The sequence below is a fragment of the Nyctereutes procyonoides genome, unplaced genomic scaffold (genome assembly GCF_905146905.1).
Source record: "Nyctereutes procyonoides isolate TBG_1078 unplaced genomic scaffold, NYPRO_anot_genome, whole genome shotgun sequence".
Lineage (NCBI taxonomy): Eukaryota > Metazoa > Chordata > Mammalia > Carnivora > Canidae > Nyctereutes > Nyctereutes procyonoides.
In genome coordinates this window covers 50,485,160-50,508,383 of record NW_026575049.1, presented here as the reverse complement: position 1 = coordinate 50,508,383, position 23,224 = coordinate 50,485,160, and the positions used below count along the sequence as shown (strand labels likewise).

At 37.2% G+C, this 23,224-nt stretch overlaps 1 protein-coding gene across 1 annotated transcript in view; it reads right to left on the bottom strand.

Moving 5' to 3' along the window:
• The window catches only part of MSH2 (mutS homolog 2), a 75,707-nt gene that overhangs the window by 3,834 nt on the left and 48,649 nt on the right, over positions 1–23,224 (bottom strand). Inside the window, exons 9-14 of the mRNA XM_055329180.1 lie at positions 14,148–14,271; positions 11,543–11,693; positions 7,169–7,266; positions 3,605–3,850; positions 2,353–2,557; positions 698–945 (exon numbers count right to left, since the gene is read on the bottom strand). Of these exons, the coding sequence (XP_055185155.1) occupies positions 698–945; positions 2,353–2,557; positions 3,605–3,850; positions 7,169–7,266; positions 11,543–11,693; positions 14,148–14,271 (1,072 nt within the window). The remainder of the gene's footprint in view (positions 1–697; positions 946–2,352; positions 2,558–3,604; positions 3,851–7,168; positions 7,267–11,542; positions 11,694–14,147; positions 14,272–23,224) is intronic.

Here is a 23,224-nt window from a genome sequence, read left to right as displayed (position 1 = left end):
TAAACACAGAAACTCAAAAGGATTCCCATTGAAGCATAAGCAACAAAGGATAAAAGAACCAAAAACAGTATCTCATTTATATGCAACCTACTGATGCAGGAAAATGTGTTCTTGGGAAATCAGAAAGTTATCTGAAAAAGGTATTCCAATGACTGGTGAAATGTTTAATCTCATCAATTTGGTGATCTCATTAGCTGCCAGACCCACAAATGACAAACTTTTCTGAAAGGAGGAAATACCAACAAACCACAATTTCAGGATTTTTGAAAATCCTATCTTTAAATGAACCTGTTTATGTAACACATCCTTAAAAATACAATTAGATAATCATAACAAGTGGTTTATTTAAGATTAACAGAGCCTTGGAACTTCAAAGCCTATAATTGTTAGCATCTAGAAGATACTCTGACAAGAAATCAGATTGTCATGGGAAGTAGTACAAAGCTCTCAGTAATAATGTTGTAGACAATGGGTTATTCTTCCCGCAATCGTCTTATAATGAGCAGTCCTACTATGCGACACCGAAATATAGACAATGTATCCTGTCCTTATACCCAGATTATGAATTGAGAGTAAATGTGTTCTGTACAAACATCAATTAATTCACACTCAGAATAAGACAATGACTGATGACGTCAAGGGTAGTAAATTTCCCAGTCACGCCCGAATTTACGGTACATAAGTGGTATACACTCACCTTTCTTCACCTGATAAAGCATAGTTAAGGTCTCTTCAGTAGTTAGTGCTGTGACATGTAGATTATTAACAGCTGGTATTTGATTGGCCAAGGCAGTAAGTTCATGAAAATGTGTTGCAAACATGCAAAAAGCACCAATCTTTGTTGCAATGTACTCGGATATAGCCCACGCTAATCCAAATCCATCATAGGTAGAGGTTCCTCTTCCCAATTCATCTATGATTATTAAAGAATCTTTGGTTGCAGACCTGAAACACATAATTACATGAAAATCCCCCATGATATATGATAATACAAAAAACAAAATTAAGGCAATATAATGGGAAAGATGTGTTAAGGGACATAAGGGATTATCTTAATATATAAAAAAATTAATCTTAATATATAAAAAAACAAGGGATTATCTTAATATATAAAAAAATTCAGTAGTCAATAAAAAGAAAATGGGCATGATCATAAACAACTGATGGAAAAGGAAACAAATAGTGAATAAGTATTTTTTTGAATTACCAATCTCACTAACAATAATCAAAGAATTTCCAAATCGGCTATCATTTATTTTTTGCCAATCAAACCAGCCAATATTTTAGAAATGGGACAAGGGTGTCATGTTATGGACACACAACTGGTAGTCATGTAAATTGGCATGCCAGCCACAGCCCTACCAATCAGATATTAGCATTCTCTTCTTTAACCAAATATAAGGTTATTCTCAACCACTGATCCACCCAGGCGCCTGTAAAAGTATCTGTATTTTATATCAATAATACTAATAACAAATACAAACATAAGGAGGGGATTTTGTTTGTTTGTTTTCTCAATTAGAGAATGCAACAGTACTTTTTTTTTTTTTTAAAGTAGGCTCCATGCCCAGTGTGGAGCCCATGTGGGGCTTGAGTTTACAACCTTGAGATCAACAGTTGTGTGTTTAACCAACTGAGCCACCCAGGCGCCCTAAGAATTCAACAATTCTTCGTGTGCTTACTGGTCATTCATTTTTCTGTGAATCACCACTGACATATTTTGCTTATTTCTTTAGTTTTTAAGTTATGAATATTAGCTTGTTGTACTGCTTCTATAATTCCCCACAAACAATCAACAGTAATTTACTAAGGATCTATTATATGTGATGTGCTTTAGAAGACACCAAGAAATGGAAGGCATAGCTTCTCTATCTTTAAAGAGGCACCTAAAAAGTGAAATAAAGAGATTTCAGTAACCTCTAAAATAAAAAAAACCTAATAAATTACAGGCATGTCAAAGAGTTCAGAGAAGAAACACCCATGACCTGAGGCTTACGTGACAAGGAAAATCATCAGAAAAACAGAATTTCTGTCATTAAGGCCTTCAAAGATTAGAAAGGAAAGGGGTAAACATTCCAGGTACTGTGAATAGTTCAAGCAAAAGCATGGCAGTATTGAGAGTTACAAGGTGAACAACTACCAGAAACCATAAGACAAATTTAAAAATCAAAGCAGCTTTCCTCAGTGATTACCAATTATCCTTTTAAGACAATATGAAGTGCATAAAGTTCACAAGACAACTACTGAACTAGATAAAGATTCTCCGATGTTTTATAGATTAATCTGCAAATATACTTATCACAGGAAAGAGATATTCATTTCCAGTCTGAGGGGACTGGGAAATTCACTCACCTGAGAATAGAAGCAGTCTCTAGCATTTCAGCCATAAATGTGGAGACTCCTTTCAACTGACTGTCACCAGCCCCTACACGGGCCAAGATGCAGTCCACAATGGACACTTCCGCTGACTCACACGGCACAAAACACCCAATCTGAGCCATGAGAACTATCACCCCAGTTTGGCGAATATATGTTGATTTACCTCCCATATTGGGGCCTTTAAAATAAATTACATCAAAAAGCAAGATTATTAAGTTATTTCTGCCACTAATAAATTGCTAGTCCTAAATCATACATTTGTGACTAATCACCTGATTATATAATATGGCATATAAGCAGAACCATTAACTGCCAAAGTAATGTTATTTTCTCTTCAGACAAACCTACATGGCATCCTTCATCAAGAGGACCCAAAAAATACACCTTACCTGTAATTTGCCTTTAGAAGAACCAAGATTTTCTCACAGCTCATACAGTTACCTGCACAATAATTTTATGTCATCCAGCAAAGTACATACCTAATTAACTAACTGAACATATTTATTCATTAATAAATGAGGCTATTAGGGAATGGGTGGTATGGTCTAATCCTTCAAATCACTTAAACTCCACATTAAAGCCCAAAGAGACATAGCTCTTCTTTTCACTAAAGCATAATTGATCTGTCTAGGTTAGATCATATGGACAACTTAAAGATCTATTTGGGGAACTAGGACACAGTCACTGTTTCCCAAATACATTTGCCCAAAGACTATCTGCCTTGCCCTTCACTTTTGTTTTTTAAAATCTGGTTAAGATCTAAAAACACTTTAGTATGAGACATGCTACATTAGTCTAGAAACAAACTTTTTTCACTTTTCACAGGAATACAGTCCCATGTCTTTAAAAGAATTGCTACCTCAAGCTGAGGGCACTGCAGCAGTCAGTTTTGTTTGACCTTCAATGACCTCACTATCGAATGTTCTGGCTCCAAGGGAGGCTTTGAGGTTAAAGGAATATTCCTATCTAAATGCACTAAACCCGTGGAACAATTTCTTATAAAGATGACATTCGCTCTTTAAGGCCTCCACCTCCTTCCAAATCTCCCCTCTAACCCAAATGTGAGCATATTACTAACTAGGATGAGTAACACGTTCTTTTTCGAACATCAAAGACCAGGATTTTCTTCATCACTTTAAAATATTTCCACTCCACCATAACAATTACCTCCTCCCAAAGAAAGCCCATAATTTAGGTGGGGTTTTGTTTTGTTTTTGTGTTTTACCAGTAATGATGTGGAACATCTGTTTATCTTTTTCAAAGTGAACATCATTAGGAATAAATGCAACTTCATCTTGAACTTCAACACAAGCATGTCTGGATGCTTTCAATGTAATTTTTCCTTGTCCTTTTTCCAAAATGACCGGTCGTACATATGGAACAGGTGCTCCATTTGACACATGAGCGAAGCTGACAACAGCGTCTAGCTGAGCTAACACATCATTGAGTGTCTGCATTGGTTCGACATAGCCTATATAAAAATAGAAAATGTGCACAGGAATACTGAATAAAGAAAATATATATAAGCAGTTATGGGAATAAATTTAACTCCCCTATTTGGGAATTTAAAATCCATTTTCTTATTTATATACTTTAAAAAATTAACAGAAGATTGCCATAATTAAACTTGAAAGAATACTTAAAACCTTAAAACCTCACAAGATTAAAATGTATTACTACATCTTCCCCTACTATGGACAGATTTCAAAAAAGTGTGATGCCCTCCCTTACCAAAATCCATTAAACTAAAAAACACACAGCTGCTTATCATAAGAAACATGAAAACACCAGATTGTAAGATATAATAATGTGACCATCAAGGCCTGTGTCTATATAAACCTGACCAGGAGAGTTTCTTAAGCATTTTTTTTTCCATCAGTATCACATGCGGTTGAATTATAGCATAATTTAGATCCATAATTGTCACTTAAAATACTTTCAACGAGATTCTACTCTGCTAGGCAATTAAACTAAAAGCTATTATGTACACTAAAGTCTCTGACACATGCCAGGCAATGCATGTTTAAGCGATAAAAATGGTCAAATTTTGTAGAATAGATCCTAAAATTTCAATAGCTCTGAGGGGTTGGTGTGACATACCCACACTTATGTAGAACTATCACATGGGCACCAATGTGTCGAGAGCTTCAAAGGAAATTCACAAGAATAGGGTTTTAGAAAAACACAAAGTTATGAGTTTAATCAAGTGGCAGGAAATAGGATTCCTCTTTGACTTTCTTATTCCCCATAAAAATGATAAAATAAAAAAAAGATAAAATATTTTAAAAATAAAAATTAACTTATGAATGGCTGAATCCAAGTAATTCTCTTACTGTTACACCACTTTAAAATTCACTCCTGTCTTACCTAACATGTATTCTTTTTTTAAAAGGGGGGAGCAGCCCTGATGGCCCAGCAGTTTAGAGCTGTCTGCAGCCCAGAGTGTGATCCTGGAGACCTGGGATCGAGTCCCACATCGGGCTCCCTGCATGGAGCCTGCTTCTCCTTCTGCTTGTGTCTCTGCCTCTCTCTCTCTCTCTCTCTCTCTCTCTCTCTCTGTGTCTCTCATGAATAAATAAATAAAATCTTAAAAGAAAAAAAAAAAAGGAATGATTCACACTACTCTTTCATGTAGGAACCCTACAAGAATCACCTGAACAATAATGGAGTATTTACTATATAACTCCTTTAAAAAAGGAAAACCGAAGCCTCTTAAGTCTACACTTGGTATCTCACATTACCTGGCTCAATAGCATCACCTTTTCTGGTTTAACAGCAAGATAGAAAACTACAAAAATAATCCATTACATTTTTAAATAAAGATAATGTGTATATTAGGCCAAGAAAACGTTTCTTTTTTTTTTTTCCCTTTTTAAAGATTTTATTTATTTATTCATGAGAGACACACAGAGAGAGGCAGAGACACACACAGAGGGAGAAGCAGGCTCCATGCAGGGAGCCCGATGTGGGACCCGAACCCGGGACTCCAGGATCACGCCCTGGGCTGAAGGCAGGCGCTAAACCGCTGAGCCACCCAGGGATCCCCCAAGAAAAGTTTCATTTAAGTTTAAGGTAACTCTAAATACAAAACACTCTCCTTAATTTAAATGTTTAAAGCTAGCAGCTTTAATAAGTGCTTGATGAATCAGAGGTTTTTTTTGGGGGGGGGGGGCGGGGAAGACTTCTAGTTTGAATATACAGTATTTAGAGGGCCAATAAAAAAATGCATAGTAGGCTCAGGAACATAATTCAACTAGAGTTATCTGTTACCGCCAAACAAAAACGTAATCTTTACAAATCTCATTCACCTCAAATCAATATATAAAGTATATTAAAATCTTTTAAGTTTAACTTACTATAAAATTCGTAATAGTAAAATAATTTACAGAATTATACAACCACATAGCTTTATTTGCGCATAGCTTTTAAATAACCTTTTACCGCTAATTTAGCATGAATATCCTAGAAATGAGGACATCCTCCTACTTAAAATACACACCCAAAAAATATGACTCCGATACCATATTATCTCTTATTAAATTTCACGTATTTGTCCCAAATGTCCTTGGTAGCTTTTCCCTACCTCCAACTCCTAGTCCTAGATCCAATAAAGGACCATCTACTGCATTTGCTTGTCATGTCTCCATTAAGTCTCCTATAACCTAGAATAGATCCTGCCCATTCTTTTTTTTTTTTTTTTTTTGCTACCATGACACAGATAGTTTTAAAGAGTACAGGACTTAAAAAGACTGTCCCACAATCTAAATTTACCTAAGCTTTCCCTTCTTGTTAACAATCAGGTTAAACATTTTTGTCAAGAATACCACATGGGCAATACTGTGCTCTTCCCTCCACATCACATCAGGAAATTACATATATATATAATATATATATATATATATATGTATATATATATATATATATCCTCTGTCCCAGTACTGGTGATACCTTTGATCACCTGGTTGAAATAGTTCTTTGGTATATTTTTGAAATGCACAATAAAAGCTATAGTCAATACACCCATGACGACAGGCAAGCCTTCCAGTTTGACATATTGGCCCTAGCCCTGTGTGAAATATACATTCATTCTGTGCTAAGGGCAATATCGTAGTGTCAAGGCATGCAACTTTCTCAACAGTGCCCTCCATAAGGAAATCTGAAAATCCACATAATGGCACGCAGGGGCAGCCCGGGTGGCTCAGCGGTTTAGCGCCGCCTTCCGCCCAGGGTGTGATCCTGGAGACTCGGCATCAAGTTTCACATTGGGCTCCCTGCATGGAGCCTGCTTCTCCCTCTGCCTGTGTCTCCACCTCTTTCTCTCTGTGTCTCTCATGAATAAATAAATAAATTTAAAAAAAAATAAAAATAAAAGCGGCACACAGAATTCAAAAGGCTTGCTTCATGTGTGATTTTCTATTTGTTTCTCAGTGATATTTCCAGAAATTAGAGCATGAGCCACAGATAATCTAAGATTATTAGTGTCTTGTAGCTCTTGAGTGTTTCTTTTCCTTGTTACAACTACACTAAATTTTGTGCTTCTATGCATGTGTTTTTCAGGGTATTCTCATTCCTGAGCCTGTACTAGCTTATCTTTGAATTTACAAGAGTTATTTTCAATGACTTTTCCTACCACAATACAGCATGCATTATTTCATAGGTTGCCTAACATAATAGTCACAGTATGTAACAGCTTTTTAAAAAAAACGCTTCAAACAACCCAATATTTTTTCTATTACTAGAAACCAGGTTATATTCAGAACATTTAACATATTGGTTCTATTAAATTTACCTGAAGAAATATTGACAATTTCTTTAACAATGGCATCCTGGGCTTCCTCGTACTCGGTTTTGTTTTTGGTATACTCTTCATTGAGAGAAGTCAGTTTGCTGCAAATCAAGATAATGATATTATTAAAAATTACCAAATCAGGGGCACCTAGGTGGCTCAGTGGTTGAGCATCTGCCTTTGGCTCAGGTCATGATTCCAGGGTCCAGGGATCAAGTCCCACATCAGGCTCCCTGCAGGAAGTTTGCCTCTCTCTCTGCTTATGTCTCTTATGAATAAAATCTTTAATTAAAAACAAAATCTGGGACACCTGGGTAGGTCTGTGGTTGAGCACCTGCTTTCAACTCAGGGCGTGATCCTGGGTGCAGGGATCGAGTCCCATATATTGGGCTCTCTGTGGGGAGCCTGCTTCTCCTCTCTCTCTCTCTCATGAATAAATAAATAAAATCTTTAAAAAAAAAATCTACTGGAAGTAAATATTACTACATAAAATATGTCCAGAGCATCTGTCCTATAAAGCACCAGAACAATAATTAAAATGAAAATGTGAGTAGAAAATGGGCAAATCATTAGGGGCAGATGTGGATGAAATCCACTGTTATTAATATTTACTCTGTTTGCAAGAGCCCACTGGCACAATTCTTGCTGTAACATTTATTCCCTTGAGTAAAATTCTGATCTGTGACCTTTTATAAAATATAAATAGAGTTAATCTTCATCCTCACTTCAGATAGTGGTCAAATTCCCTTTTTCAAATACACACACACACACACACACACACACACACACACACACACACTTTCTCTCATTACTGTAGTATAGCTATCTTTTGATAGTGAAGGTTGTCAAAAAGGAAGGAAAATGTTTTGAAAACCAAATCTTGGGATGTCTGGGTGGCTCAGCTGTTGAGCGGCTGCCTTTGGCTCAGGGCGTGATGCCAGGGTCCTGGGATCGAGTCCCATATATTAGGCTCCTTACAGGGAACCTACTTCTCTTTCTGCCTATGTCTCTGCTCCTCCTCTCTGTGTCTCTCATAAATAAACAAACAAACAAACAAATTCATTTTTTTAAAAAAGAAAACCAAATCTTGCTGAGGAAAAGAAAAAACACAAAGTATAGGTTGAAATAAAAAAGGAAGGAGGAGGAGAATACAGAAAAATATTCATGGATGTCAAAGGAAGGGAATTAAACCAAAAATGAAAAGACAAGATGGGGACATGGAGAAGAGTAAGAGAGGGAAGCATTCACAAGATGGAGGAAGGCAATGACCAAGGCAGTGACTGTGAACTTGATTAACTGATGGCATGATACATATATACGGCTCAGGAATAGTGCACAAACAGCAGACGCAAAGGCTACTAGGAAACAGGCAAATAGGAAGAATTAAAGGAAGACAAACAAAAGACAAAGACATTATAAAAGTGAAACCACTATGTAAAAGAAGAACAAATGAAAGTAGATGAGGACCAAATTCTGCAGGTTACAATAAAGGTTCTAGATTTTTCTGGATGACAGACACAGGAGGTTTTTAAGAAGGAAAATTAACTGATCAGAGTCAGATATAAAGCAAGCATTCAATTTGTTGACAAAAATAAATAAATGAATCTGCCACAACTTTTGGACTAAATGTGGTTATTCAGCTCAATCTCTTTTATTAAAAACTAACCAATGACGATTTGAAGATGGTTATAATACCCCAAAAGTTCTGTCTTACCTAAGCCATTATTGCATATAGTTTGAATTAGGGATATAGTTTGCTGGAAAAACTATTACTAAATTGGGCAATAGGAGATGTAGCTGTGAGTATCTACTGTTACTACCTGTCTAATCCTGGGGAATTGGGAGTTTTGGTTTTTTTATCTAAATAACGAGAGAAATAGGGCAGCCTGGTGGCTCAGTGGTTTAGTGCCGCCTTCAGCCCAGGGCCTGATCCTGGACCCCCGGGATCGAGTCCCACATCGGGTTCCCTGCATGGAGCCTGCTTCTCCCTCTGCCTGTGTCTCTGCCTCTCTCTCTCTCTGTGTGTCTCTCATGAGTAAATAAATTAGAAAATCTTTAATAAATAAATGAATAAATAGAGAAATAAACCTATTTATTTCAGAATTGTTACAAGAAATAAACTGAACAGGTTGTTTTCATTCCTGTGGTGTCTGAACACCTAGAATAACAACTGCATGTAACAGACACTCAAAATACTTGCTCAGTAAATGGATAAAAGGGGATCACATACACAAAACTACCCTGTGAAATATGGGGGATATTCAGGAGGGGTGGGTGTAAGGCCTGACATAGATTTTAATAGAGTACAAGAAGGAAAAAGATAAATGTCCTCATCTCAAGTCACAGAAGATTATTTCAAAATAATTATTTTTTTCACCTATAATTTGTTCAGAAACTTCCTTACATCAGTGAAGGAAAAAGAAAACTTGTAAAATCTTTTTTAGCATGAAACAGGATTTTTTTTTAAAGATTTATTAATTTATTTATTCATGAGGGACACACAGAGAGAGGCAGAGACACCAGCAGAGGGAGAAGCAGGCCCCATGCATGGAGCCCAATGTGGGACTCGACCCCAGGACTCCAGGATCACGCCCTGGGCTGGGCCGAAGGCAGGCTCTAAACCGCTGAGCCACCCAGGCGTCCCTGAAACAGGATTTTTAAAAAGCAATAACCTAATGAGTGGCCTCACTAAAGCTGGTAGGCATTTCCCTAAACTAATTTATATATCCAATTGATACAACAGATTTTTAAAAAAGATTTTATTTATTCATGAGAAACACAGAGACAGAGACAGAGGGAGAAGTAGCCTCCCTGCAAGGAGCTTGATGCAGGACTCGATCCTAGGACCCCAGGATCATGCCCAGAGCTAAAGACAGATGCTCAACCACCTGAGCCAGCCAGGTACCTCATATCAGAATTTTTTAAAAGATTTTATCTGACAGAGCAAGAGTGCGTACAAGCAGGGCTAGGGAGAGGCAGGCAGAGGGAGAGGGAGAAGCAGACTCCCCACCAAGCAGGGAGTGCAACTCAGGGCTGGATCGCAGGATCCTGGGATCATGACCTGAGCCGAAGGCAGAGGCCCAACTGATTGGGCCACCCAGGCGCCCTGTGATATACCAGAATTTTTTTTAACTGATTAATGATAGCAAAGCTTTCTTAGAAAAAACAAACATGAAAATAATTCTAAAGTAGTGAGAGAGATGATAGGAAACTGACAGATATGGAGGCATAATTGAAACTAACCATGATAAGATCTATTTCATATTGACCAAAAGAATGATGAGAGAGGGCAGCCCGGGTGGCTCAGCAGTTTAGCGCCACTTCAGTCCAGGGCCTCATCCTGGGGACCAGGGATCGAGTCCCATGTCCAGTGCCCTGCATGGAGCCTGCTTCTCCCTCTACCTGTGTCTCTGCCTCTGTGTGTGTGTGTCTCATGAATAAATAAAATCTTAAAAAAAAAAAAAAAAAGAATGGTGAGAGATATGTGAAAGAACAATCTTTTTTTTTTAAATTGGAGTTCAATTTGCCAAACTATAGCATAATATTCAGTGCTCATCCTGTCAAGTGCACCCCTCAGTGCCCGTCACCCAGTCATCCCAACCCCCTGCCCATCTCCCTTTCCACTACCCCTTGTTCATTTCCCAGAGTTAGGGGTCTCTCTCTCTATTTTTTTTAAAGATTTTATTTATTTATTCATGAGAGACACAGGCAGAGGAATAAGTAGGCTCCATACAGGAAGCCCGATGTGGGACTTGATCCCGGGACTCTGGGATCACGCCGTGAGCAAAAGGCAGACCCTTAACCACTGAGCCACCCAGGTGTTCCGAACAATCTTTTTTCTATTTTTAAAGATTTATTTCTTTTAGAAAGAGGAAGAAGAGAAAATCTCAAGCAGACTCCCCGCTGAGCAGGGAGCCGGATGCAGGGCTTGATCCCATGACCCTGGGATCAAGACCTGAGCCAAAAACAAAAGCCAGACGCTCACTCCACTGAGCCACCCAGGTGCCCCATGAAAGAATCTTAAAAACAGACCCATAGTGTCACTTCAGTCAATGAGGAAGAGAGGAGTTATTTAACAAGTAGTGTTGAAACACCTGATGAGGCTCTTATAAGAATATAAAGCTTCCATAGAGCCAACATGGCCCCAGCAACTAATAAAGAGCATGGCACAGTGAGAACACATTTTCGGTGGGCTGAACAAATTCATCCACATGTAAAAAAAAATAATAAAAAGAATATAAAGCTTCTTTCTTACCTGATACCTCATATCAATTAATAAGGTAAAACTTCCTTATGGAACATTCACATTTCATCCAAGAATAATTTAGTTCCTTGGAGCTACTGAAGGCTTAACAAAATAATATAGGTAATACAAACCTGTTGGTAAATTTAACGCCATTCTTCTGGATATCTACTGTACTGAAGTTTTTATTGTTACGAAGGACTTTTTCTTCCTTACAGGTTACTCGAAAATAATAACCAAACTGTGCACTGGAATCCAGTTTAATCTGTTTGCCAGGATCCAAACCTTCATGAAATGGAAATAAAGAAAAAGTATGTCATAGATGTCTACAGTTGTTTTTCAATGTAAATATCTAAAACAATTAATTCTAAATGGTGAAAAACATACCTTCATTATAAGACAGCACATTGGAAATTATTAAGGTTAGCTGGGAAATATTCGAACTACTTCTCTCAAAAACTATATGAATGAAGGCTATCTATAAAAACCTTAAACTTTTTTATTAATGTTAGCTTCTGATGCAGAAATGCTTTCTGGGTGTACCCATCCAAGTCTGCAGAGCACAACAGTGGGCTATGGGCACAAGGATGGATCCGATATGGGCCCTGCCCTTGTGGAGTTCTGCATCAGGGTTCTTTACTTCACTAAAGAATTTCTCTGGAACTAATAAAGAGTATGATTAAAGTGCACAAATATACTTTCCATACAAAAACTTAAAATGCTCACAATCAAACTCTATACAACTAGGACATATATTGTCTGTTAAGTATAGGAAACTTCCCAAAATAAGCAACGATCAATCAGCTAGACTTTACCTAAGATTTTTGAGTTTTTATAAATCTGTCCTCATCACCTCATTCATCAATGTCATCTTTAGAGTGTAAACCAGAAGAGAGAGATCATATCTACAAATTTAATTGCTAAGGGATGGCTATCAAATATTAGTACCAGCAAACAACTAACGACAGACTTCACTGGGCTGGGGAGGAAAGAGATTGTGGAAAGAATGTAGAAAAAAAGAAAAAAGAATGTAGGGATCCCTGGGTGGCGCAGCAGTTTAGTGCCTGCCTTTGGCCCAGGGCGCGATCCTGGAGACCCGGGATCAAATCCCATGTCACGCTCCCGGTGCATGGAGCCTGCTTCTCCCTCTGCCTGTGTCTCTGCCTCTCTCTCTCTCTCTGTGACTATCATAAATAAATAAATAATTTAAAAAAAAAAAAGAAAAAGAAAAAAGAATGTAAAAAGAGCTATGAAATGAGAAGGGTAAAGAAAGACAAAGATTCTTTACCTAGGGTCTAGCCCATATATGGATTTTTCATGGAAACTATTTGCAAATTTTTTTTTGTATATGTAGGTATGGACATATTTTTGGGAAGAGGATTCATAACTTTCATACATTTCTCAAAAAGTAGGATGCCAGACAGCCCCGGTGGCCCAGTGGTTTAGCGCCGCCTTCGGCCCAGGGTGTGATCCTGGAGACCTGGGATCGAGTCCCATGTCAGGCTCCCTGCATAGAGCCTGCTCCTGCCTCTCTCTGTCATGATTAAATAAAGTCTTGACAAAAAAAAAAAAAAAAAAAAAAAAGGTAGGATGCCTGGGTGGCTCAGCCGGTTGAGCCTCTGGTTTCAGCTCAGAGGGTGATCCCAGACTTCCAGGATGGGAGTTCCACATCGGGCTCCCAGTGGGGAGCCTGCTTCTCCCTCTGCCTAGGTCTCTGCCCCTCTCTCTGTCTCTCATGAATAAATAAATAAAATCTTAAAAAAAAAATTCTCCAAAAGTTTAATAAGAATTACTACTTGAGGGGTCTTCTAATGTGCTAAGATTTATTTATTCATTCAACATATACAAGAGAGATAAGGTTCATAAATTCAAAACAAATCAGGGTGAATAATTAAGACTAACTGGGGAATTAATAATCTAGTATGGTGGTGCTTGGGTGGCTGGGTCAGTTAAGCAACAGACTCTTGATTTCATCTCAGGTCATGATCTCAGGGCTGTGAGATCAAGCCCCACACTGGGCTCTATAGTGGGTGAGGATGACCCTGCTTAAGATTTTCCCTCTGGGGCACCTGGATGCCCAGTGGTTGAGCATCTGCCTTTGGCTCAGGTCATGATCCAGGGGTCCTGGAATCAAGTCCCACATCAGGCACCCCGTAGGGAGCCTGCTTCTCCACCTGCCTATGTTTCCGTCTCTCTCTCTCGTAAATAAATAAATAAAATCTTACAAAAAAAAAAAGATTTTTCTCTCTTCCTCTCCCTCTCTCCCCACTCACACTCATGCATGCACTCTCGCTCTCAAAAAGAAAAAAAAATCTAGTATGGAAGGCAGATGTTTAAAAAATGCTGATGTTAATGAAGTGCTTGGGAACCCAAACACCAAATAAATGAACCATTCCTAGTAGAATGAAGCTTACAGAGGAGGTGACATTTAATACAGATCCTATTTGAAGGAAATGATGCAAGGGCCTCTTAATTGACTTGTCTGTCAGGAATGTGAGATCATCCTAGGGTTATAGAGTTAGTAAGAGATGAATCTGGAAAAGGGTGAGGGTCCACATGCAAAGAATCTTATACTTCAACTTGGAAGTATTTGTAATTTTACTCTGTGGAGGAAAGGCCTGGCACTTTGCACAAGGAAGTGGCATGATCTACTGGGTCTTCTAGGAAAGTAATTCTGGCACCGGTGTGGAGGATATAGAGACAAAAGAATTACTCAAACCACCAATGAGGCCTTCTTACCTAGATCTCTTGCTGCACTTATCAATGTTGACTGCATCTTCTTTTCTAAGTCATCCATTATTTCCCTTAATTCACTCAGATTGGGATCAAATGAAGGTTTTACAAGGAATTCATGGTTTTCCACCTAAAGACAGAACAAAGAATAGCTGAATTCTATAAATGATGGGTAAAGATGGAAAATGTACTTTCATTTCCTTCATTTGAATTTCACTTGTATTTTGAGTTAAACTTATGTTTTAAGCCAAGACTATAAGGAGTTTCCATTTATTAGATGTAATATTCTGTTTATAAGGAGCTTAGAGCTCTAGATGTCCAAAAATTAGATGAAAAGGCTGCAGTACTTATGTCACTACTAGTAGTAGCTATTTTTATTTATACTTCCCCCTAAACAATGTTCAACATGTTCTTCCTGAACATTACTAAAGAATGTTCAATGTTCATAGCCTTTAACAGAATGCATTGTTTTTACTCAAACCACGAATTCATCTTCAGAACCTCAGAATTTTTTTAAAAAGCTACAGAATTTCATATTTCTGCACACTGAAAGCTGATCAAAATCTCTCAAGGGGATGCCTAGTGGCTCAGCTGGTTGAATGTCGGACTCCTGATTTTGGCTCAGGTCATGATCTCAGGGTTGGGCTCCAAGCTCAGCAGTCTGCTTGGGATTCTTTCTCTCCCCCTCTTTTTGCCCCTTGCCCTACTCCTGCTCTCTAACTCATTCTAAAATAAATAAATAAATAAATAAAATCCTTTAAAAAAAAAATCTCTTACTTTGTTTCCCTAAATTCTTACCAGTAATAGTCAGCAAAAAATCATAATGAAAGATAGTTCTCACTTACAATGACAAACGTGTACAGAAAATATTTAGAAACAAAGTCTTAACTATTTAGGACTTTGATAAAAAAATTACTGCTTATTGGAATATTTAAAACAACTGGTAAACAAAAAGGTAAACCATGAAAAAAAGAAAACCAAACTGAACATGAACATCTACTCATTCCTAAGAGACTGTCCAATAGGAATCCCTTTTTGAAACAAAACAATTAATACCTAGACAAAATTAGAAAAGAATACCTTTTAAAAAAGAATGAAGTATATCCTTACAGATACTAAGAATTATTAAAAAGAATTAGAGGGGGGGCAGCCCCGGTGGCTTAGCGGTTTAGTGCCGCCTTCAGTCCGGGGTGAGAGGCCCAGGATGGAGTCCCATGTTGGGCTCCCTGCATGGAGCCTGCTTCTCCCTCTGCCTGCGTCTCTGCCTCTCTCTGTCTCTCATGAATAAATAAATAAAATCTTTAAAAAAATAAAAAAAAAGAATTAGAGGAAGGAAGCCTGACTGGCTCTGTCAGCAGAGCATGCAACTCGATCTCAGGGATAAAAGTTCAAGCCCCACGTTTGGTGTGGAGCCTATTAAAAACAAAACAAAACAAAAACAAAAACACAAAACCCTACTAAAAAAGAATTATGTAGAAACACACAATAGAGGATAGTCAATTTTCTTAGACAAGGAGATTTTTAAAAACATAATAAATGAAAAAAAAAATAAAAAAATAAAAACATAATAAATGGGATTAATATAATTAATCTCTAATTACTCTCCATTTAATCAGGGCACACCTTCTTTACATACCACAGATGAACACACAAGAATAAGGACTAAAATTACAAAAAGTTAGCAAAAAAAGAGACTAAAATATTTATCAATTAACTTGTTTAATTTAAACTAATGAGATTTCATTATATTAAAATTTAAATTTTTGAACAAACCTAATTTTTAAAAAACAAAAAGATCTGTAAATGTAGCTTTACAAAAATTTAAAAATGGAAAGGTTAACATTTTCTTTTGTAAAGGAACTTGGTTTGCATGTATGAGAAAAATATCAACATCATTAAATAGGCAAACATAAAAACATAACTCACAGAGAAATTAAGTAGTAAACTAACACACAGGAAAATGCTAAAGCTCAACAATAAAAGATATGAATATTTAAGCAACCTTAAGATACTATTCTACAGCTATTTTTTCAAAGGAAAAGAAATCCTACCACCAAATACTAATGAGGCTACAATGAAATTAGTATACTCATTCATTTCTGGTGAGAATCTAAGTTGGTATAACCTTAAAAAAAAAAAAAAAGGCAGTATGCAAGAAGGTTCAGAGATATTTGTTACGCTCTTTGACACAGCAATTCTACTCCCAGGAATTCAACCTAAGGAATAATGCAACAGATGCAAAACAACACAGGAATAAATAAGATCTCTGCAGATTTATCTGTTCTAGCAAAACCCAAAAATGATAAACATCACAATATCTGCATGATGGTACATCAATAATATTATACTGTTTATTCTAACAGAGAGTGAAGATGATCTAGAAACAAGAGCCAAGACTTATAATTCCAGGGAAAATAATGCTACAGCAGTAGGCTGACACTGCTAAAGCATTTGCCTCTTCTAGTGAACTTAAGAGAAGTGAGCCCTGTCAAGCTCCTATCCTCACCCCCATCTTCCAGAAGCCTATCGGTCAATCCTGAGAATCCTTGCTAATAATCCCCAATCTAGAGAATAAAGAAGAACCAGTATCCTTCCATTTCCCAGTCTCAGGAGGGGGAAATACTGTGATAAAAGCATTGCTGAGGAGACTGGAGTGAAACTAGGGAAAGTGAATGACTGGGTCCTGATGCACTAAAATAAATACTTTAGGGCCACACTCCAATTAGAAAAGGGAGAGAAAGGGCAGAATTTCCTCCCTGACAAAAACCTGGACTTCACTGGGGTTGAGATTTCAAATGTCTGCCACTTTTGTTGGCAGTGGAAAAAGGCTGTTGCCATTTCTATTATCCCTTCCTTTTAGGGTAATAGAACTGACCATTTTTTTTTTTTTTTTTTTTTTTAAATTTTTATTTATTTATGATAGTCACACAGAGAGAAAGAGGCAGAGACACAGGCAGAGGGAGAAGCAGGCTCCATGCACCGGGAGCCCGACGTGGGACTCGATCCCGGGTCTCCAGGATCGCGCCCTGGGCCAAAGGCAGGCGCCAAACCGCTGCGCCACCCAGGGATCCCTAGAACTGACCATTTTTCACAGGATACAGAACTACTAAGAGCAAAGAATCCATCTCCAGTTTCCCTTGCAGCTAGGTGTAGGGATAGGACTAAATTCTGGTCAACAGAATGTGAGCAGAAAAGAGGTGTACCATTTCCATAATGCATCCTCCTCTTCCCCTTTTATCTTCTCCCACTGGCTGGATTAATGATAAGGCAGTAAGCCAACCTGGACTTTGAAGGCAATACCCTTAGGGATCTGGAGCAACAAAGGAGTAAGCAGGTCACAGAGACAGCAGGGTTATCCTGCCAGTCCTTTGCTGCTATGCTCATACTGCTGTGACAGAAAACCATATTCTAAAAAAAAAGAAAAAAGAAAAAAAAAAGAAAACCATATTCTTTTTTTTTTTTTTGAAAACCATATTCTTGATTAAGCCATCTATCTTTCTTTCTCTTGCTTCCTCCCTCCCTTTCTCCCTCCCTCCCTCTCTTCCTCTTTCTTTTTCTTTCTTGCTTCCTTCTGAGCAGGTAAATCTTTGCTCCAATAGATCAAAAAAACTCCAGGCTGAGAAATTAACTTAAAAAGTGTTCCTTGCTTATGGGGCACCAGGGTGGCTCAGTCAGTTGAGCATCCAGCTCTTGATTTCAGCTCAGGTCATGATCTCAGGCTCCAGGTGGGGCTCTGCGCTCAGCGGAGTCTGCTTGAGATTCTCTCTCTCCCTCCCCCTGCTCACACATTTTCACTCTCCCTAAATGAATAAACAGAATCTTAAAGAAAAAAAAAAAGTTCCTGGCTTACATTGTGAGATACACAGCAAAAGCAAATTTTATCTGGGGGAAAGGAGGATATATGATCTGCACAGACAGAACCCAGACAGATGCAAATTCATAATCTAAATATATGTAACAGATAAGGAAAGAAGCCACCAACAATAAAAGTCACAAAAAAAAAAAAAAACTCAGCAGAAACAAGGGGTAGATTTAAACCAAGAAATTGTAGACATGGAATATTAAGTACATTAAAATGTCTGAAGTGATATAATAGAGAATGGAACACACGAGCAAAGAGCAAGATACAACTTAAAAAAAAACTATGCAGAGTTATAAATGAACCAAATAACTTTATCAACAAAAATATAATCGTTGGGAGAAAAAAAAAAAACCCTATGGATTGGTTAAACAACGCATCAGAGCTGAAGAGACACTCAGTGAATTGGAACATCTGAAGTGATCACAAAGAGAGCAGCACAGACACATGGCAGAAAAAGAATGTGAAAGTCTAACATATGTCCAACCACAGTTAGAAGAGTGAAGGAACACAGCATTCAAAGAGATAATGACTGATAATTTTCCAGAGTTGATAAAAGACACGACTCCTCTGATTAAGAAAACACAGCAAATCCAAATAGGAAAAAGAAATCCACTTTTGGACTCAGAGAAGTAAAAGGAATCAGCATCTGGAGCCAGGACTTCTAAACAGGAATAACACAAGTCAAAGGATGGCATACAATACAATCTCATAGATACTGAGGAAAAATTACTACCGATCTGGAATCGTACACCCACAAAAAATTCCTTTAAGAACAAGGGTGAAATAGACATTTTCAAATAAACAAAACCTGACTAAACAGACTGCCAATAACAGAACTCCTAACGAATATTCAGGAAGAAGGAATGAATACCAAAGAAATTGGTAGGCATATGGGCAAATCTAAACTTAACTCTGTATAGAATGGAAATGTAAAGGGGTAAAAAAGAACTAAAATATCAGCCAATAATGAAGAGATGTCATCTGATCACAGATATCCTAAGGTCCTAGTATTTTGGGGGATAAATGAGAAGATATTGAGAGACTTTTGATTTTGATGAGTTATATATACACATTTTGTAAAAATTTGTGAAAAACTTCCAAACCAGTGTGGATGCAATAGGATGGGGAAGGATAAGGCAAGGCAAAATGGAATTTTAAAAACCCAATCAATGTACACAAAATAAAGACAAAATGAATAATGAGGGGAACCAGGAAGAACAGGAATCACAAAGTAATACAGCAGAAATAAATTCAAATTGCCACTTAAAAGATTATCAAAATAAATAAAATCCAGCTATAAGTTTCGTTACCACAAAAGACTCACAAAGGAAGGTAAAATATACATCATGTAAAAAACTAAAGAACAACTCTGGGATAGCCCTCTTACTATCAGACAAAAAACAAAACAAAACACAGAAAAAACTAAGGCAAAAAGCATTACAAAGGATACTGTCCATAGAGAATGATGAAGGTTCAGTTCAACACAAACTATAGCTCTGTGTGTTGAAAATATATAAATGCATAATGGACTGAACTATATAAAGAAGTCCACACATCTCTCCATAACTCAGTAGATCAAAAATGAGCAAGCCTACAGACATTGTGAACAATATTAAGCAATACATATAAAGAAGAGTGTAATCTTAAATGCTTACTGAAAAAGAAAAGACTGCAAAAATAGTGAGCATTCAACTAAAGAGGTTAAAAAAAGAAACAACCAAAAATTGGTGGGAAATAATACATAAGAACTGAAATTAATTAAATAAAAAGCAAAGATACAAAAGAGGACTTAAAAAGTCGCAAATTGGGCAGCCACAGTGGCCCAGCAGTTTAGCGCCGCCATCAGCCCGGGATGTGATCCTGGAGACCCGGAATCGAGTCCCATGTCAGGCTCCCTGCATGAAGCCTGCTTCTCCCTCTGCCTGTGTCTCTGCCTCTCTCTCTCTCGAATAAGTAAATAAAATCTTAAAAAAAAAAGTCACAAATTGACTCCCTAAAAAAACAAACTATGGAAAGGAAGAATTGCTGGGGGAGGCACAAATTAAATTAAAAATAAGAAAGGGATGTATCTGCAAATACAGCAGTATTGTAAAAAAATAATAAGCAATCACTATGAATAACTTGAGGCAAGTGGAAAACTAAGAAGTATATATACCCTATAAAAAGGGTCTAGTATCAGAATACATATAGAACTCTTACAACTCAACAACAAAAAGACAACCCAATTTTAAGGTGAGCAAAGGATCTGAACAGAAATTTCTCCAAAGATATACAAATGAATGGCCATCAAACATATGAAAAAATGCCCAACATTAGCCACCAGGGTAACATAAATCAAACAATAATGAAATACCACGTCACACCCAACTAGATTGGCTATTAAGACAAATACCCAAAAAACAAATAGAGTCACCTGGGTGGCTCATCAATCAGTTAAATGGCCAAATCTTGATTTCGTCTCAGTTATGACCTGAGATCCTTGTTGGGTGGGAATGGGGGTGGGGGTGTCTGCGTATTCAGCAGGGGATCTGCTTGAGGACTTCTCTCCCTCTGGACACCTGCCTCCCCCCAACCGGGCTCACAAGATCTAAAATAAGTCTTGAAACAAACAAAAACAAAACAACAAAAAACCACAACAGGAAAGAATAATTATTAGCAACAATGTGAAGAAACTGAAATCCTCCTATATTGCTGGCAGGAATGTTAAATGGTGCAGATACTTTAAAAAACAATTTAGTGATTCCTCAAAAAGTTAAACATAAAATTACCATATGACCCAGCAATTCTATTCCTAAATAAATACTTAAAAGAACACCAGAAACAGGTACTCAAATACTTGTATATGACTGTTCATAAAAGCCCTAATCCTAATAGCCAAGAGTTAGAAACAATCTAATGGTCCACCAAAAAAAAAAAAAAAAAAAAAGGCAGAAATAGACCCATAAATACAAAGAACTGATAACTGTCAGAAGGGAGGGGGATGGGAGGTACAGGCTTTCAGTTATGGAATGAATAAATCGCAGGCATGAAAGGTACAGCTTAAGGAATATAGTCAATGGTACCGTAATAGCACTGCATGGTAAGCATAGCATTACACAGAGTTGTCCGTGTTGTACACCTAAAACTAATGTTAACATAGTGTGTCAATTATACTTCAACCAAAACATAAAAATAAAAAATAGAAAACAAGGATAATTATAAGCAAAAATGTTAACATGTATTTAGAATTAATTCTAAGTGGGAGGACATGAATATTTTTTCCTTTTGATTTTTTAAATTCATTTCCAAGAACAAAAATATTAAAGCATTTATAAACTACAGTATCTTTACAGCTTACATATACAATGATACAGTTGTATTAGGATCATGCGACTATTGTCTTTTTAAAAAACTATTTCAATTTTATTTTTTTATTTCAATTTTTTCTATCCCAGTCACTACTTTTCCAGTAATAGAGGAAATGCCATTAAGGAGTGTATGTAAAAATCCATATTCAAAGATAAAATGCTCAAATACAGTATAGAAAGATTTTAAATTTTAATATATCTCAATCACCCAATCTAACTGAAATTGTTTATTTTTTGGTGAAAATGCATTGCCTTTATGAACCTTGTCCTGGGGGCAGTATTGATCTACATTTACATATACTTCAGATATAGAAAATCTTTCCATAAGATTTATGGAAAGCAGACACAAAAACACCTGAAGCATTATATACAAAGCTAAGCCTAGGGGGGGAAAAAAACCCAAATTAATCCAACCATTCATGTAAATGACTGTTCCCCTTCATTACTTGAGCTCCTAAGTACACAGCTGGAAAACGTGAGTAAAGCTTTCAGAAATCATACACGAAATGATTGCTATCCTCTGAGGTTTGCTCAAAGTAGTTCTGAGTCATGTAATTTAAATGTCTAAATTCATTACAAATATCTACAATGACAGTGAAGGGTTGAATTCACTTTATAACCCAAGGTAAATTTAAAGGCTTGTAACAGAATAAAGAAGCTATTATTCTATCTGTAGACTTCTCATTTCATGAGCTAGAATGTACTGAGTTTTAAAGTTATGTGCAAAAGAAAGAGCCCTGATACTGAGCTTAGCCTTCAACAGTCTATGGGGGGGGGGGGGTGAGGGTAACCCACAACCCACATCTTATCAACACAGTACTTAATGTTAATGAAGGGGGTCCAGAATATGCCGTAGTAGCATAAAATTTATTCCAAGATGAAGTATCTGAGAATAGATCTTGTTTCTAAACTCTCTCATCTCCATTAAAGCAGAGCCTCCCAAAAGAACTCAGCTGTTGTAAATCCCCTTCCAGGGAGTTTCACAATCAAGTAGTAAAAATTATCATATCCTCCATCTATTCTCCAAAGGGCTCATAAATCATTCCTAAAAGTCATTTGTTTTACCCTAAAGTGCGCTTTCTCTCTCTCCTCCCCAAGCAAGTGCATAAGCCCCAAATTCTTTTTTTTAATAAACCCCAAATTCTAAAGCCTCCTTGAATCTTACTTTTCTATGAACTCAAAAATCTATCTGTTCTCTTGCTAATCTAACAGTTTAATTTAGCATACCTCCAAACAATGAACAGAAGAGAGCAGAAAAGTTTTTTCTACTCTACAAAATTAACTACTTAATGTTCTACTTTCAGATTAAGAAATCAAAGTTTGTCATAATCTTGAGGGACAGCAATGAAATTAGGACAAATGACTTCTTTTCCAGTCTATATCCACATAATTGAACAGCTTGCCTTCCTAAAATCTACTCTTTCCAGACACAAAATCTTACAACACTCTAATCCTACAGCATCACTGGAGAATTAACACTGACTACTATTTTACAGTCACAGTATAGTCTAGTTTAACAGATACGTATCAAGTATTTCAAATCAAAGTAAAAAATCTTAATCCACAATAAGGAAAGTCAATGTAATGGAGCTGGAGGAAACACACTAGGCTGTCAACATTGTTTATCTCAAGAGGGAAGCATGGTCACTTTTGCTTCTATACTTCTTCATAGCATTTTGTTTCACTTGTTCTAATACTATGTGTTGCCTTTACACATAGAAAAGCTTTAAATAAAGAAAACACTTTAAAAATTTGTATTTTGTGGCACCCCAGCGGCTCAGTGGTTTAGCGCCGCCTTCAACCCAGGGTGTGATCCTAGAGACCTGGGATAGAGTCCCATGTTGGACTCCCTGCATGGAGCCTGTGTCTCTGCC